The 13132-nt window shown below is 47.3% G+C and overlaps 1 protein-coding gene across 3 annotated transcripts in view; it reads left to right on the top strand.

Moving 5' to 3' along the window:
* SSH2 (slingshot protein phosphatase 2) overlaps nt 1-13132 on the top strand; it is a 95460-nt gene that overhangs the window by 72347 nt on the left and 9981 nt on the right. For all 3 annotated transcript variants that reach the window (XM_017821546.1, XM_017821549.1, XM_017821548.1), the window contains 8 exons: nt 1000-1068; nt 1855-1920; nt 2968-3162; nt 4940-5033; nt 5162-5290; nt 8007-8053; nt 9455-9601; nt 10228-10428. In XM_017821546.1, the coding sequence (XP_017677035.1) occupies nt 1000-1068; nt 1855-1920; nt 2968-3162; nt 4940-5033; nt 5162-5290; nt 8007-8053; nt 9455-9601; nt 10228-10428 (948 nt within the window). The remainder of the gene's footprint in view (nt 1-999; nt 1069-1854; nt 1921-2967; nt 3163-4939; nt 5034-5161; nt 5291-8006; nt 8054-9454; nt 9602-10227; nt 10429-13132) is intronic.

The raw sequence follows: 13132 nt of genomic DNA, 5'->3' as shown, positions 1-13132 counted from the left end.
GAACAGTGACAGGACCCAAGGGAATGGTCTGAAGTTGTGTCAGGGGAGGTTTAAGTTGGATATTAGTAAAAGTTTCTTCCCCCGGAGGGTGGTTGGGCACTGAACAAGCTCCCCAGGGCAGTGGTCACAGCACCAAGGCTGCCAGAGCTCAAGAACCATTTGGATGATACTCTCAGGCCCATGGTGTGACTCTTGGGGATGGTCCTGTGCAGGGTTAAGAGTTGGACTCGATCATCCTTCTGGGTCCCTTCCAACTTGGTGTATTCTGTGATTCTATAACCTGGTGCAGGTTGTGTTGGGTTCCCCTGCCTTTTTTCTGTCACTTGATTTCTACTTTTAACTTGGCTTTTTGCTCAGCCCTACAGAAAGCAGGTGACTGTGAGGGCAAAGAGGGCAAAGCAGCTGAGAGAGGAGTGGGATTGCCAAGAAGTGTCTGTCTGGGCTGGCTGTTGGACTCGTTCTCGAGGTGTGGGAGGGTGAAGAAGGGTCAGGAGTCAACCACAGGTGATAGGCAGTGATTGCTAACCTGCCCTGCTGCCAGTCACCCTGTGATTGCACTGCACTGCTCCCAGTTGCCAGCAACTGTGGCTGGGGAACAAACAGGAAAGCAAAGCTGAGGATTGCAAAATCAGAGCTAGAACCAAACCACTTGAGCCTGAGAGGGACTAATCTGTAAAGAAAGCCTCAAGCTGACCAAAGACTGCAGGCCCCCTCTGACCTTCTGCACAGAGCTCAATGCTCCTGGATCCTGTTTGCTCTTCCTCTGGGTGTGTGTTAACCCTTTAAGCTTGTTTAAAGGATCCTGCTGTACCCTGAATCTGATCAGTGATCCTTGTCAGACCCCTGTAGAACAACACTGGCATTGTTTTTCCCTGAAGCAACAGTGGGATTTTTCCTTTTCATTCCTAATGAGTATAAAAATACACAGTTATTGCCATGAAATTAGAATAACAGCATGGTGCCACAGTAAATAGACTGACCTGCTCTTTCTTACTGCAGTAGCACTTGTACGATGGGCTTGGTGCTGCCACTGTGGAGTGACACCTTGATCCACCTGGACGGGGATGGGTGAGTGTCTTTTGTATGTTGTAGGTCGATAGCAGAGGGTCAGTCTCTGTGTGTGAGCTTGCAGCGTGATGTATGGGGAAGGATTCCAGTGATTGCAGACCCCTTACAGGTCCAGCAGACCTCTTCTGTTGACCTGTATAGGGTGAGTAGGCTCAAAAACCCTAAATCACAGTGGTTGTGGCAGGGAACACCAAAAATTGACTTATCTGTGAATAAACATGCACTGAGACCGTGGCTTATGTGTGTGTTTAAGCTGGAGTAAAGGAGCTTTTACTGGCAAGTGGGTGTGTAGTGAAAGCTCCTTAAAGGGATCCTATTATGTGTTCCCCCATCACACTTGCAGCAGGCAGCGCTCAGCAGAACATAAAACAAGAATGATGTTTCTCTGCCAAATAGACACCTGACTTGCAGACTCCTGTTTGTGCCAGTTACACAGGCTGTCCAGTGCAGTGCGTGGAATGACTTTTCTTTCCTTGGTAGCTGCCCCAGGATCACTTTAGCTGAGACTCTGTTGCTCCCAGCTGTGGCACTGAATTTGTGTTGCCAAGGTAAACAGCACAGCCCAGCACTGTCCCACTGTCTTAGTTTCGTTCCCAAACAGCAGCTGCTTAAAAAAGTTATCTTAGAGCTTTTAGCGTGCTATTTTGATCTGTTTGCTAGCTGAAGTCAGCAGTGTATGCATAGGGCTAGACCTTTGCTGTTCTAATGTGCTGCAGACTATAAGTTATTAACTAAAAAGTGACTTTTGGGATGCATTTTTACTGTGCCTTTTTTTCTTCTCACCAGAGGGTTCAGCGTATCAACAGATAACAGGGTGCACATATTCAAGCCCGTGTCTGTACAAGCAATGTGGTAAGTGCTTACTATCAGCTGTCCCAGTGATCCTTTTTCCAGGTGTTTTGGCTGCTTGAGCTTTTAAAAGCAGGTGCTACTTTACGGTACTGGTGTCTTGAAACCTATTCCAGCAGCCAGAAGTTTCATTCAGGGACAAGGAAAGAAGTTTGATCCAAAAGAAAAAAACCCTGCGTGAGTGCTGCTCTACAGCAGCTTTGTCTCAGCTGGGGGCAGGAAGGAATAGGGCAATTTTCCTTGCAGAGGGCTGCTGCTTTGAGTCTCCCCAAAGTAAAATTGCTTTGAGTATATGTTTTGAAATATTTTGAGACATGTTCATTGTGATAGCGAGAAGGACAGAGAAGCTGCCTGCATTTCTCTTCCCTTTTAGGGTGGTTCGTGTAGTGGTCATGTAAGTATTTCTGGCTTGAGCTTCTTTGCATTGCAGAAATACATTGCCTGTCAGGGTGTCATGCTACTGTCACCCCAGTGATTTTGACCTGGATCCTTCTGATCACAGTCAAAGATTTAAAATAAGCTAAAAATAGGAGAGGGGGATTTGTTTCCCAGCAGCAGCTGAAGAAACTTCTGACATCCCTCATGCAGTGAGAGAGAGCAGACACTTAAACACCTCGGTACAGTCCTAAGCCCTTGGTTGTCCAGCTCTGAGTCCTGGGTGTCCCTGCCCTGCACGCAGGGGAGCTGGTGGCACAGCAGGAGCTGTCAGCACCCTGTCTTGGACACAAACTGTGCGTCTTATTTAGGGCTTGGGTAGATGCAGCACGTTTTGGAGCCAGAGACACGAGTGCCTCTGCGCTCTGAATTGTGGGCACCTTCACCACTATCCAGGCTTGCCTTGGCATACTCCAGTTAAGACATGCAAGCTCTGGCAGTGTGTAGCTATCCACACTCCTGCAGAACAGCCTCCTGCTCGGTGCCAGGGCTCTTGCACTGGGGTTTGTACCAACTGATGGAACACGAGCAGCATCGTGGATTTGGCGGCTGCTTTGTGCTCAATACCAGCCTGAGGAAGAAATTACAAACCTGCAGGTATTGTTCCCTTCCCAGGTCTGCCCTGCAGAGTTTACATAAGGCTTGTGAAGTGGCACGGAGCAACAATTACTATCCAGGGAGCCTCTTCCTCACGTGGGTCAGTTACTATGAGAGCCATATCAACTCGGACCAGTCGTCGGTCAACGAGTGGAATGCCATGCAAGATGTCCAGTCCCACCGGCCCGACTCACCTGCCCTCTTCACAGATGTGTGAGTTGGTTTGGCTCTGCTGAGACAAAGTGTTTGACTGTCGAGCTCTCCAAATGAGGACACAGTTTCCACAAGAGATTGCTCTTAATTAGGTGTTAATAAGGAGAGGTTTCCTGTTCCAGAGGTAATAAGCAGACTCATGGTTAGGTAAACCCCAGCACTGAAAGTTTAGCCCTCCTGGGGCTCCCTTGCTTCTTCTTCAGCCTCTGTTTTCAGTTTAGTTGTTTACTTTGGGCTTTAGCCTTCCAGACCTTTGTTTCTGCAGCATAAATCCTGTGTTCCTAGTGAGAGAGGTGTGTGTACCTAGGCCTTCCTCTCTGCTGGATTTGTCTTCTGATATCCAGGCCTGGAAGGAACCGGTTTCTCTTGACTTTGCTCATGTTTAGACTAACATGGTCTTTTTATCTTTACTCAGGTAATTTTGCTGTAAAGTGAAGTGTTTGTGTATTAACTTCTGAGCCTGTGAGCTCAAAAACATCCTCATGGCATCCATCTGGTACACCTAAGGATGGGGATAAAGAGCAATGCAGTTTTTTGTGATTCTGAGGAGCTCAGCAAGTGTGGAACAGGACAGTGTATAGGTCCCAAGATGCCTCCAGCTAAATGCTTGGATATCTGCTGATAGGATGGTCCAAACAGTGGCTGAGTTAGATGGGTAGGCAATTTGGAAAGGCAAAATTTGTAGACATTCAAGGTTTACTACCCATGTCATTAGTCATTCCTGATGATACTGATACCATGTAACCTCAAAAGTAGTCGGTGTCCAGATGTTATGCCAAGTGTGAGGGCTTAAGTTGCCCAGTTTGTAGAAGAAATGACTTCACTGGCCCCAGCTGCTTTCCCAGCATAATTGTGCCTTTGGTTGATTTATGCTCCCAGATATTTCCTGTTGCTGGAGTTCAGTGAGTGAATAATGATGCTAAGCAGTTGTTCAGCTGTGAACAAGTCTTCACACTTGATTGGTTTTTAATGTGCAAGGAGGGTGGCTGAAAAGCTTTGGCAGGCTGTCAGATTAATATTTTCTTGTAGCTTTTCATATATAAATTTTATCTAACCCACCCTTTCCCTGGTGGCAGCAGTTGAATGATTTCCTGGGGACACTTAAACAGCATTCTGTTAATTGAGTCCTGAAATAACGAGTGAGGTTAAAAGGACCAGGAACTTTGGTTTTTATTTGTGAGCCACCAGTTGAACACTTCTGTAGTGCCTGTGCCGTCTCCAGCCTGGCAGCCTTCCAGAAAAAGGAAAAGGTGGTGCAAGATGTCACTGCTGGGTCTCTTCTAGAGATGCTGGGTGAGCCAGCCCTGTGCTGCTGCTCTGCTGCAGCTTCCCCTGGTGTTAGTCAGGCTATTTTTGCAGCTGGTGATAAGGCCCTGGCAGCAGGGGCGGGAGGAATGCAGAGGCTTAGCTGCCCTCGTCTCTCCATGTAAGGAGTTTTGGAGCTGTTACCTTTCCAAGAAAGGTAGGGAGAGGCTTAGATATTGCTCCAGAGGGTATAATGCAGCCTTCCCAATTTAAATTTTACCAAATACCAGAGGTTCTCTGGATGACTACAATGGATTAGGGGCATTCAGTTGGTGTCTTTCATACACAACTGGGAATCTAAACCGGGTTTTACAGTCACCTGAATTCCCTGCAGCTGAGAACATGGTGGGGGGAAATAGAGTGGGAATCTGAGACTCCACAGAGCATCCAGTCTGTACAATACCTGTTTTATAAGTGCCATGAGTCCAGTTTGTTTCCCCTCACAGTGACTCTGTTGCTTTCTCCTGATTAGCCCAACTGAGCGGGAACGCACGGAACGGCTAATTAAGACCAAGTTAAGGGAAATCATGATGCAGAAGGATTTGGAGAACATCACATCAAAAGAGGTGAGTGGTGAGGGAGCAGCACTGGAAGCGCTGTTGTGCAAACTAGAGAGCTCTGTACTTCATGCCACTGGGAAAGGTCAGAAACAAAAGCTTCACGTGGCTTCCTTGTGTCCCTCCTCCCCATGCAGATACGCACCGAGCTGGAGATGCAGATGGTGTGTAACCTGCGGGAGTTCAAAGAGTTCATTGACAATGAAATGATAGTGATCCTCGGGCAGATGGACAGCCCCACACAGATATTTGATCATGTCTTTTTGGTAAGTCTAACAGTGAATTCAACACTCCTAACACTTCTCTCTGTGTCTTGGTTGACACAGGGGCCTCTGGAGGAAGTTAAAGGACTTTTGAAGGAGAGATGGTAGATCCTGGGGTCACATTGTCTTAAACAAGACACTAGTGCTGCTGAACAAGAGCAGCCTGGTTTTTCGGCTGTACTAAACTTTGCCAAGCTGTAGACCCTGTCACTAGAGGATGGAAGGGAAAAAATCTTAATTCTAACTTATTCAGGGGTGTTTCCATTGATATAAGGCCAGTTGTGTGGCTTTAACTCTCCAGGATACCCACACCCCTAGTTCTTGCATTATATGTGTGTGACATTCAGGTGGAATGATGCTCTTGTAACATGGAAAACTCTTGAGTTTGTGTGATCCAGGAAGAACAGAGGAGCCTAACAAAGAATCCTGGAGATAAGTCACTTAAGGAAACGTAAACATTTTGCTGTTTAATGTTTTGCTTGCCTAGTTGCCTTTCATTGCTGCTGGGGCCTGTCTAATTGCTGCAGCTCCTTCTGGTGAGTCAGCGCTCCACTGGATTTCCCAGCCCCGGAGCGACGGACGCGGGTTTGGTTGGGCTGTCTAGCCTATGAGGTTGGCTCAGCTTTACACAAAGCCATTCCTCTTGGACCAGCTGGTCTTTCCAAGTGGAGAGGGCCTCTCCCAGTCTCCAGCTCAGAAGGGATGGTGTGTGTTAACGTGAGCACTCCCAGGATATCACGCTGGGGTAGAGCCAGGAAACTTTAAGTACCTACGATGTAATGGATTTTTATTTTTTGCAGACTATGTGTTATAAGGAGAGAGAGAGACCTGTTACAGGCTTATGGTGCTGTTCAAAAGCTGTACAGGCAGTTTGGTCCCCTGCAGGGCTTGGAGTCTTGGCTCTGAGTGCATTTAATGGGAAGAAGAAAGACCTTAAAACAAGGCTTGGAGGCAGCACCAAGGAGAAGAACTGTGGCTAATGTGTGGAACAGAAGTATTTGCAAAGCAGCTGCTGCAGTGAGGAGCAGTGCTGCTGGGGCTGGGCACCACCTTCACTCAGGAGCGTGTCTGTTGCCTGTGAGGGCTCTGGAAGGCAAGGAGCTGTTCCTTTCCAAGTGGAGGCAAGAGCCCTGTGGGATCCCACTTTGGGAGTGCTGAAACAACTAAGCAGGAAATGAGAGACCTGATGATGTTGGTAATTGTGGATCAAAGGACAGGAGAAAAGGCTTTCACCCCTAAAGCACTGTTCTCCTTACCTGTGGAAACTGGTGGTTCCCAGGCCTGAATTAAATTATTCTTGCTAGTCTAGAAAGAGACAACATGAAGTCTGGGGGGCTTGGGTAAATGTGATCAAAATATGTTGGCAGATAGCAAGAACCCAATATAGTCCTTTTTCAGATCAAGCACAGCTCTGGACTGTGCTGGGATTGACCTGATCTGTGGCTGAAGGCAATGGATTCTGTTGAAATCTGGGCTACCATGGCATGTAATATTTGCCCCTTTGTTCTGCTCAAATCTATGCTGAACCCTTGAATGGTGTCTTCATTACGATGATTTCTCTTAGGAAGTAGTTCAGTTTTGGAAGAACCAGTTGCTTTTTGTTTGCTGTATTCCTTAAATGCCAAGAAAAAGCCATAGACTTGTCCCCCAGACTTGTCTTGTTCTAGCTACCAGAACAGTACCATGGCCCTTTCCTGTGTGTGTTCTCCTGAACAGACTGTGAGTCCTTGGAATTGCCTGCAAGGGCTGCCCGGGGTGTGAGTGTGTGTCTGTGAGTCAGAGCTCTTGGAGCTCCCCCATCTCAGACTTGGGGTGCCTGTGCAGACTTTCTGGGCAAGCAGCAACTCATCCTTTGGGTGGACACTGCTGCTGCTGTAGGCCTGGGACGTTCTCGCTCTCAGGCTGATGGTGGGTGTGCTCCAAGGGCCTGGCTGTGCCTCTCCTGGCCCTGGGGCAATGTGGAAGCCTGTACTGTGGGAGCAGCCATGAGCAGGACTGTTCTGCACTGATGGTATTGTTGCCTGGATCCCTGTTGCTTGCTCTATCTGAACCATGTTTCCATTTGGGAGCCATTTTAAAGCTGGGAAAGCAGATGCTTGTGCACCTTAAATTTTGAAGGAAGAGTGGTTTTGTCCTCAGTCAGGTTTGTGTTTGAGCAGGAAGCAAGCAACTTGGAGGCCCTGTGTGTGCTGCAGAGAAGAGGGGTTAGCTAGCCAGGGTTAAATGTGTTCATTTCTCTGCTCACACAGCCTTTGAAGAGGTGTAACCCAAGTGAGCTTATGGTGTTGCTGCCTTTGATGTTCGAGATGGGTGTTTCATGTATAAAGAGCACCTGGATGGCTTTTAAATGCAGGCAGTTTCTCTTCTGTGGGGCAGAGCTGGCAGCAGCCTCCAGGGAAAGGGTGGAGTGTGTCTTGTCTTGCCGAGGTTGATTAGTCAGCAGTTTGCAGGAAGTGCCAGCAAATGGTGCTGGGCTCCTGCTTTGCAGAGCTGCTTCTTGTTTCAGAAGAGGTCTGGTTAATGGGGCGAGGGAAGGGGCTGAACATCAGCCCTGTTACCGCTCTTCTGTGTACCCCTGTACTCAAAACATGCCCAGTTATCCAACACTTGGCTGGCCAGCTTCCTCCTCCAGTTCAGTGGTGGCAATCTCTCCCTCCACCAGTTGCCTGGCCATGCCTTCCTGCTGCCTGATGTATCCCTTTGCATCTTCTCCCTGCAGGGCTCAGAATGGAACGCCTCCAATTTGGAAGACTTGCAGAACAGAGGGTAAGTAGCTTCAGGCCATCAGCTTAAAAGCAGGAGCCCGGCCTTAACACTTGTCTAAGCAACAAGCTCTGTTCCATGCCTTCTGTGTGTAACCTCAGTCTTACTGAGGGGTTTACAGATCCAAAGAGGCTCTTGCTTCCTGCAGGCTCCATGTCCCACAAGCAGGCACCCTTAAAGTACAAAAACCTTCCTCCCTGACCTTGACTAACGTCCCCAAGGAGAACAAAGGAAGGCAGCAATCTCACAGCTATAAGTAGTAAAAAGCTACAATTACTGAACATAGTTGGCTCCGTGCCCTCAGCCCCAGCCCGTTGTTCTGGACTGATTATGGAGGCGCTTCGGAGTCTGGACCTCTGGACTGCGGCAGGAAGGAAAACATGGAAAAGAGCATTCCTTGCTTTGAGTGGGGCCCAGTGGGAAGTAAAGTCCTGTAGCTCTCAAGCTGAGCACTGATGGGTTCCTCTGGCTCCTGCCCATTCTACCTTTCAAGCTTAAGCTTAGAGTGTCCTTCTCTAGGGCCAGGTGGAACTGAGCACTAAGATTTCGCAATTAAACCGTTATTTATGGGTTTGGCTTATTTGTGCCAATCCAGTGGAAAAAAGTAATCGTGCTGCTGAGTTGATAACATATTTCTGTACCACAGAAATTCAGCCTGGCAAAAGTGACTCCTCTTCTTGAGCTCGGGGTCTGCTGCTGTTTCCTTGAGTCCAGCTGGTCCTACTTGGCTGCCAGCAATCTCATACCTGCTTGGGAAAAAGGGATGTCACTCCCTTGCAGTGCCCTTGTTCTGTCTGATATCCCAGCATGAGTGCATTTCATAAGCATCTTACGAGTAACCCTCAGGGCTCAAAATACTGAATGTAGTATACATAAATACCATGTGCTTTCTCAAGCAGTTTCCTTTCCAGAAAATTTAAGGATAAGAAATAAATCTTCCCCAAGGGCTTATTGTCTGTTACATCTCTCTGTAGTTATTTTATGCATTTGTTTAGCTGTGGTTTTACTTAAGAGCTTGTGTCTTCCATCTTCCTGTGTTTTTGATGGAGCAGAAGGAGAGATTCACAAAGGGGTTTTAAGAAAATGTGATTGAGCAGTCTGTGCTGGGGCTCCTGTGACACAAGTGTTGCTGACATGGAGAATAGAGGTGGGGGGCAGTGTTACCTGACATAGTGCAGAGGAAGTTTCTGTCCAGCATGGATGGCAACCCTGTTATCAGGCTCTAAACTGCTCAGCAAAACCTTTTGTCTGTGTTAGTTGCTGCTTCTTTACATTAATTCCTGGTTTCCCAGGAAGTTTGTTCAAGACTGCTTTCAAATGGACCTTGCAAAGCCAGGCAGGGTGGTGGAGCAGTGTGACATCTCTCTGAACTTGCTGTGTTTCTCTCTCTCTGTTTCCATGCAGGGTGAGGTATATTTTGAATGTGACTCGAGAGATAGACAACTTCTTCCCTGGGCTCTTTGAATACCACAATATTCGGGTTTATGATGAAGAAGCAACAGATCTTCTGGCTTATTGGAATGACACCTACAAGTTCATCTCCAAGGCAAAGTAAGTCTTTTCAGGACAGAACCCACACATTTAGGAGATGTATACTAAGCATTTTGTATTTTCCTGCCGATTTTCATAACTACTTTTCCTTCTTGCCTACCTAGAATCAAAACATTTTCATTTTGTAGTTTTCTGTCTCCTAGCTAGGTGAGGGTTAAGGCAATGTCGGTCTCGTTCAGCCACTTGACAAACCTAATAATATGCTGTCAGAAGTGTGCAGTAAAGAACATGTCTCTGCTAGAGGCTTCCTTGAACTGCTCAGTAGCTTCCAGGGATGTGTTTCTAGACTGTGACACCATGTTTGTGGTATAGGTGCTCTTTTTATTTGAAATAATTAGAGGCCTTCATAAATCTATGATTGTCCACTTGGCAATAACAGCTTCAGAAGAGCTGTTGTAAAAAAAATCTGTTAAGAATATTAATAAGACCTTGTTCTTCACTGTCTCTGTGGGTCTTGCTCTAGTTTGTAAACTGGATTATCAGATCACATCCCAGACTTCATCTGTGGCCAGAGAGTTGAAAATGCATTTGATAATGCTCTGACAAAGAAGTTGCTGTTTTCTTAAGCTTCTCAGAAGCCACGTTTTATGTTAAAAGATCCTCTTTTTGTCTTTCTTCTGCTTCAGGAAAAATGGTTCTAAGTGCCTGGTGCACTGCAAGATGGGAGTGAGCCGCTCAGCATCCACGGTGATCGCCTATGCCATGAAGGAGTACGGCTGGAACCTGGACAGGGCGTACGACTACGTGAAGGAACGACGCACGGTCACCAAGCCCAACCCCAGCTTCATGCGGCAGCTGGAGGAATACCAGGGGATCCTGCTGGCCAGGTGAGTGGAAGGAATGATCCTGATTATCCACGTTAAGGCATAACGCTGAAATGGCTGACTCCGGTATTTTAATTAGAGATTCCATCGCGGTGTTACGTAAGCTCGGGATCGTCTTGGGAATTACCATGTTCTGTTTTCATGGGTTGTCTCAGCTGAGCCTGGGAAAACAGGTGTAATAAAGAGCTTTTAGGAGGCTCTCTGACTTCTGGGATGTCAGTTTTTTGGAGAGCAGCATCCTATGAAGTGCCATCCGAGTGCAGCATTCAGAGCTGTGCAGACTCCAGCAGAGATAAATGATGTCCCTATTGCTTGTAACATCACTTGGCAGGGAACTCGCTTTGTCTCCATCGCAGCCTCGCAGTTCCCTGTTGAACATGCCCCTCCTCAGCAGCTGGTCTGGTTTTATTTAGATCCCTTCGGTAAGTGTTGGTGTGAGGGGAGGGGACAGGATGTTCTGTGCATTGCAACAGTGGTGTTTATTCCTGCCTGGAGTCCTGAGGCTGGTCTGGAGCTGGGCCTGGGTATGGGCAAGTGTGTTGTAATCCCAAGCCTATCACCTGACTAGCAAAAAGACATAAATACTGCATGTTTCTAAGCTGTGTTAAGCAATGTCTTCACGTGATCAGCTGGAAGGAGGTAGTGATACTCTGTTCTGCCAGATTACGGTGTTTTGTTTGGGATCCTGGTGTGCTTTTCCAGGGAGCAGATCTGCAGCAAGCAGAGTTACCCAAGCTGAGCCTCTTGCCACAGGGGGTGGCTCTTGGCAGGTTTGGACCAAAGTAAATAGTAAATTTTGAAGCTTCATGGTGCTGTTGGAAGGTGCCTGCTTATTGTAGAACCATTTAGATTGGAAAAGAGCTTTAAGATCATGGAGTCCAACCAATACCCTACCACTGCCAAGCCCACCACTAAACCCTGTCCTCGAGTGCCACATCTACATGTCTTATATGCTGTTCTTTACAGCACCTCGGGCACTCAGGTGCTCCCTTTAGGGCATGCTTCTCACCTCTGTCCCCTGCTTGGTTTTGTCCCTTCATGTCTGTTCTACCCACTTACAAATACCTCTTTTCACTTCCATTCTCATGACATATTCTTCCTTCTTTGCTCTCCACCTGCTCCCAGCAATCCAACTGTCTTTTCTGCTGGGCCAGGTTTGGATTCCCAATTTTTACACCAAACCTTTGGTGTAATCTCCCCCATCACTGAAGTGTGCTTCCTCTTTCCTTCTCTGCACAGATTAGCCACCTGAGAGCTCCTCCCAGCTTATTCCCTGACCAGGTGCATCCACAGGATCTTCATTCCCCACCCCTTCCTGTGCCCATCTTCCTCTCCCCCTGCTCCTCAAACACTGACTGCAGTAATGACCCTCTTTCTCTCTAAAAGCAGCCAAGTATTATCAAGTGTCAGGATAGATGACAGTGGAATAGATATTTTTAAAAATCATGCTCTTCTGGACTGAAACCCTTTGAGACAGACACTACCCCTCCTTTGGTGCCTTGTGACACCAAACATGCTGCTGGCACCAGTCACTAAAGGTCAGTGCTAACTCTGAGCTAGGGATGACCTGACCAGCACTGAGCAGACTTGGAAATTAGATCTCACTGGGATGGACTTGATGGAGAAAAAGAACCTTTTTAGATGTGAAAAACACACCAATAACAGGTTGGTGAACACCTATGAGGAGCCCTGGGCTGGGAGCAGGTGGTGTCTCATATGCATGACCTGAGATTGGCTCAGTTGGTTAGAGCCTGGTGCTAATAGTGCCAGGGTTGTAGCTTCAGTCCCTGGAGGGGCCATTCACTGAAGAGATGGACTTGAAGATCCTTGTGGGCCCCTTCCAAGTCAGAATGTTCTGTGATCTCTAAAGACCTCAGCCCTGCTGGGGTTGGTTTAGGTAATCTGCCAGTCTGGCGCACCTGCAAAGCCACACTGTTACAAACATTTTGATTAAGGATTATTGTTTTCCCTGTTTTCTAGTATTTTTCAGAGGTAAATCTTTCTTGCTGCCATCATTTATATGGTGTGTGGCTCCCCTCCCACTGAAGCACACCACTGCTCCTGACCTACTCGGCAGGTCCCTGTACAATGGCACAAACAGGATTACTTGTGAGGCTTTAAAAAATGCAAGAGCAGTGCATTACATCTGTGTAGGATGAAAAAGCTGCAGTAAATGAAGCTTCACTGAAGCAAGGAATGGCCCCTACGTGCTGCAGGAACGGTCCCTCTTTATTTCCTCTCTCAGCTCCAAACTGCTTTTTTTTTTTTCATCTTTCTTCTCTGTGTTATTTATCTTTGCCCTCTGGCCTCTGGCTGCCTTGTTTATTGCTGTGGTATTCCAGGACAGGTAAAAAAAACAAAAACAAAAACAAAAAAACAACAGATTGACCCTCATGTGACTGCTCCGATTTCAGGGGGAAGGTATGTGAGGGCAGCCATGTGCTCGCACTATCTAGTTACGGTTTTGTGTTGGGGTTACAGCAACTGGGATATGTTTTCCAGCTGTAAAATGAAAACCCCCTGCCTGCTTTTAGTCACAACAACAAGCATGTTTTGCTCTTTGGGACTGTCATACTTCCTGGGGTTAGTTAAACTGTCCCCTCCCTCTGTTGATAAACACAGCAAGGCTGAGCCAAGCCTGTTTCTGTTATTAGTTATGGATAAGTTACAGGAAAACAGTGTCTGTGATCTCCCGTGCCTTGTGCAG

This window comes from Lepidothrix coronata, unplaced genomic scaffold (genome assembly GCF_001604755.1).
Source record: "Lepidothrix coronata isolate B3197 unplaced genomic scaffold, Lepidothrix_coronata-1.0 Scaffold91, whole genome shotgun sequence".
In the NCBI taxonomy this organism is placed as follows: Eukaryota; Metazoa; Chordata; class Aves; order Passeriformes; family Pipridae; genus Lepidothrix; species Lepidothrix coronata.
This window is presented reverse-complemented; position numbering and strand designations above follow the sequence as displayed.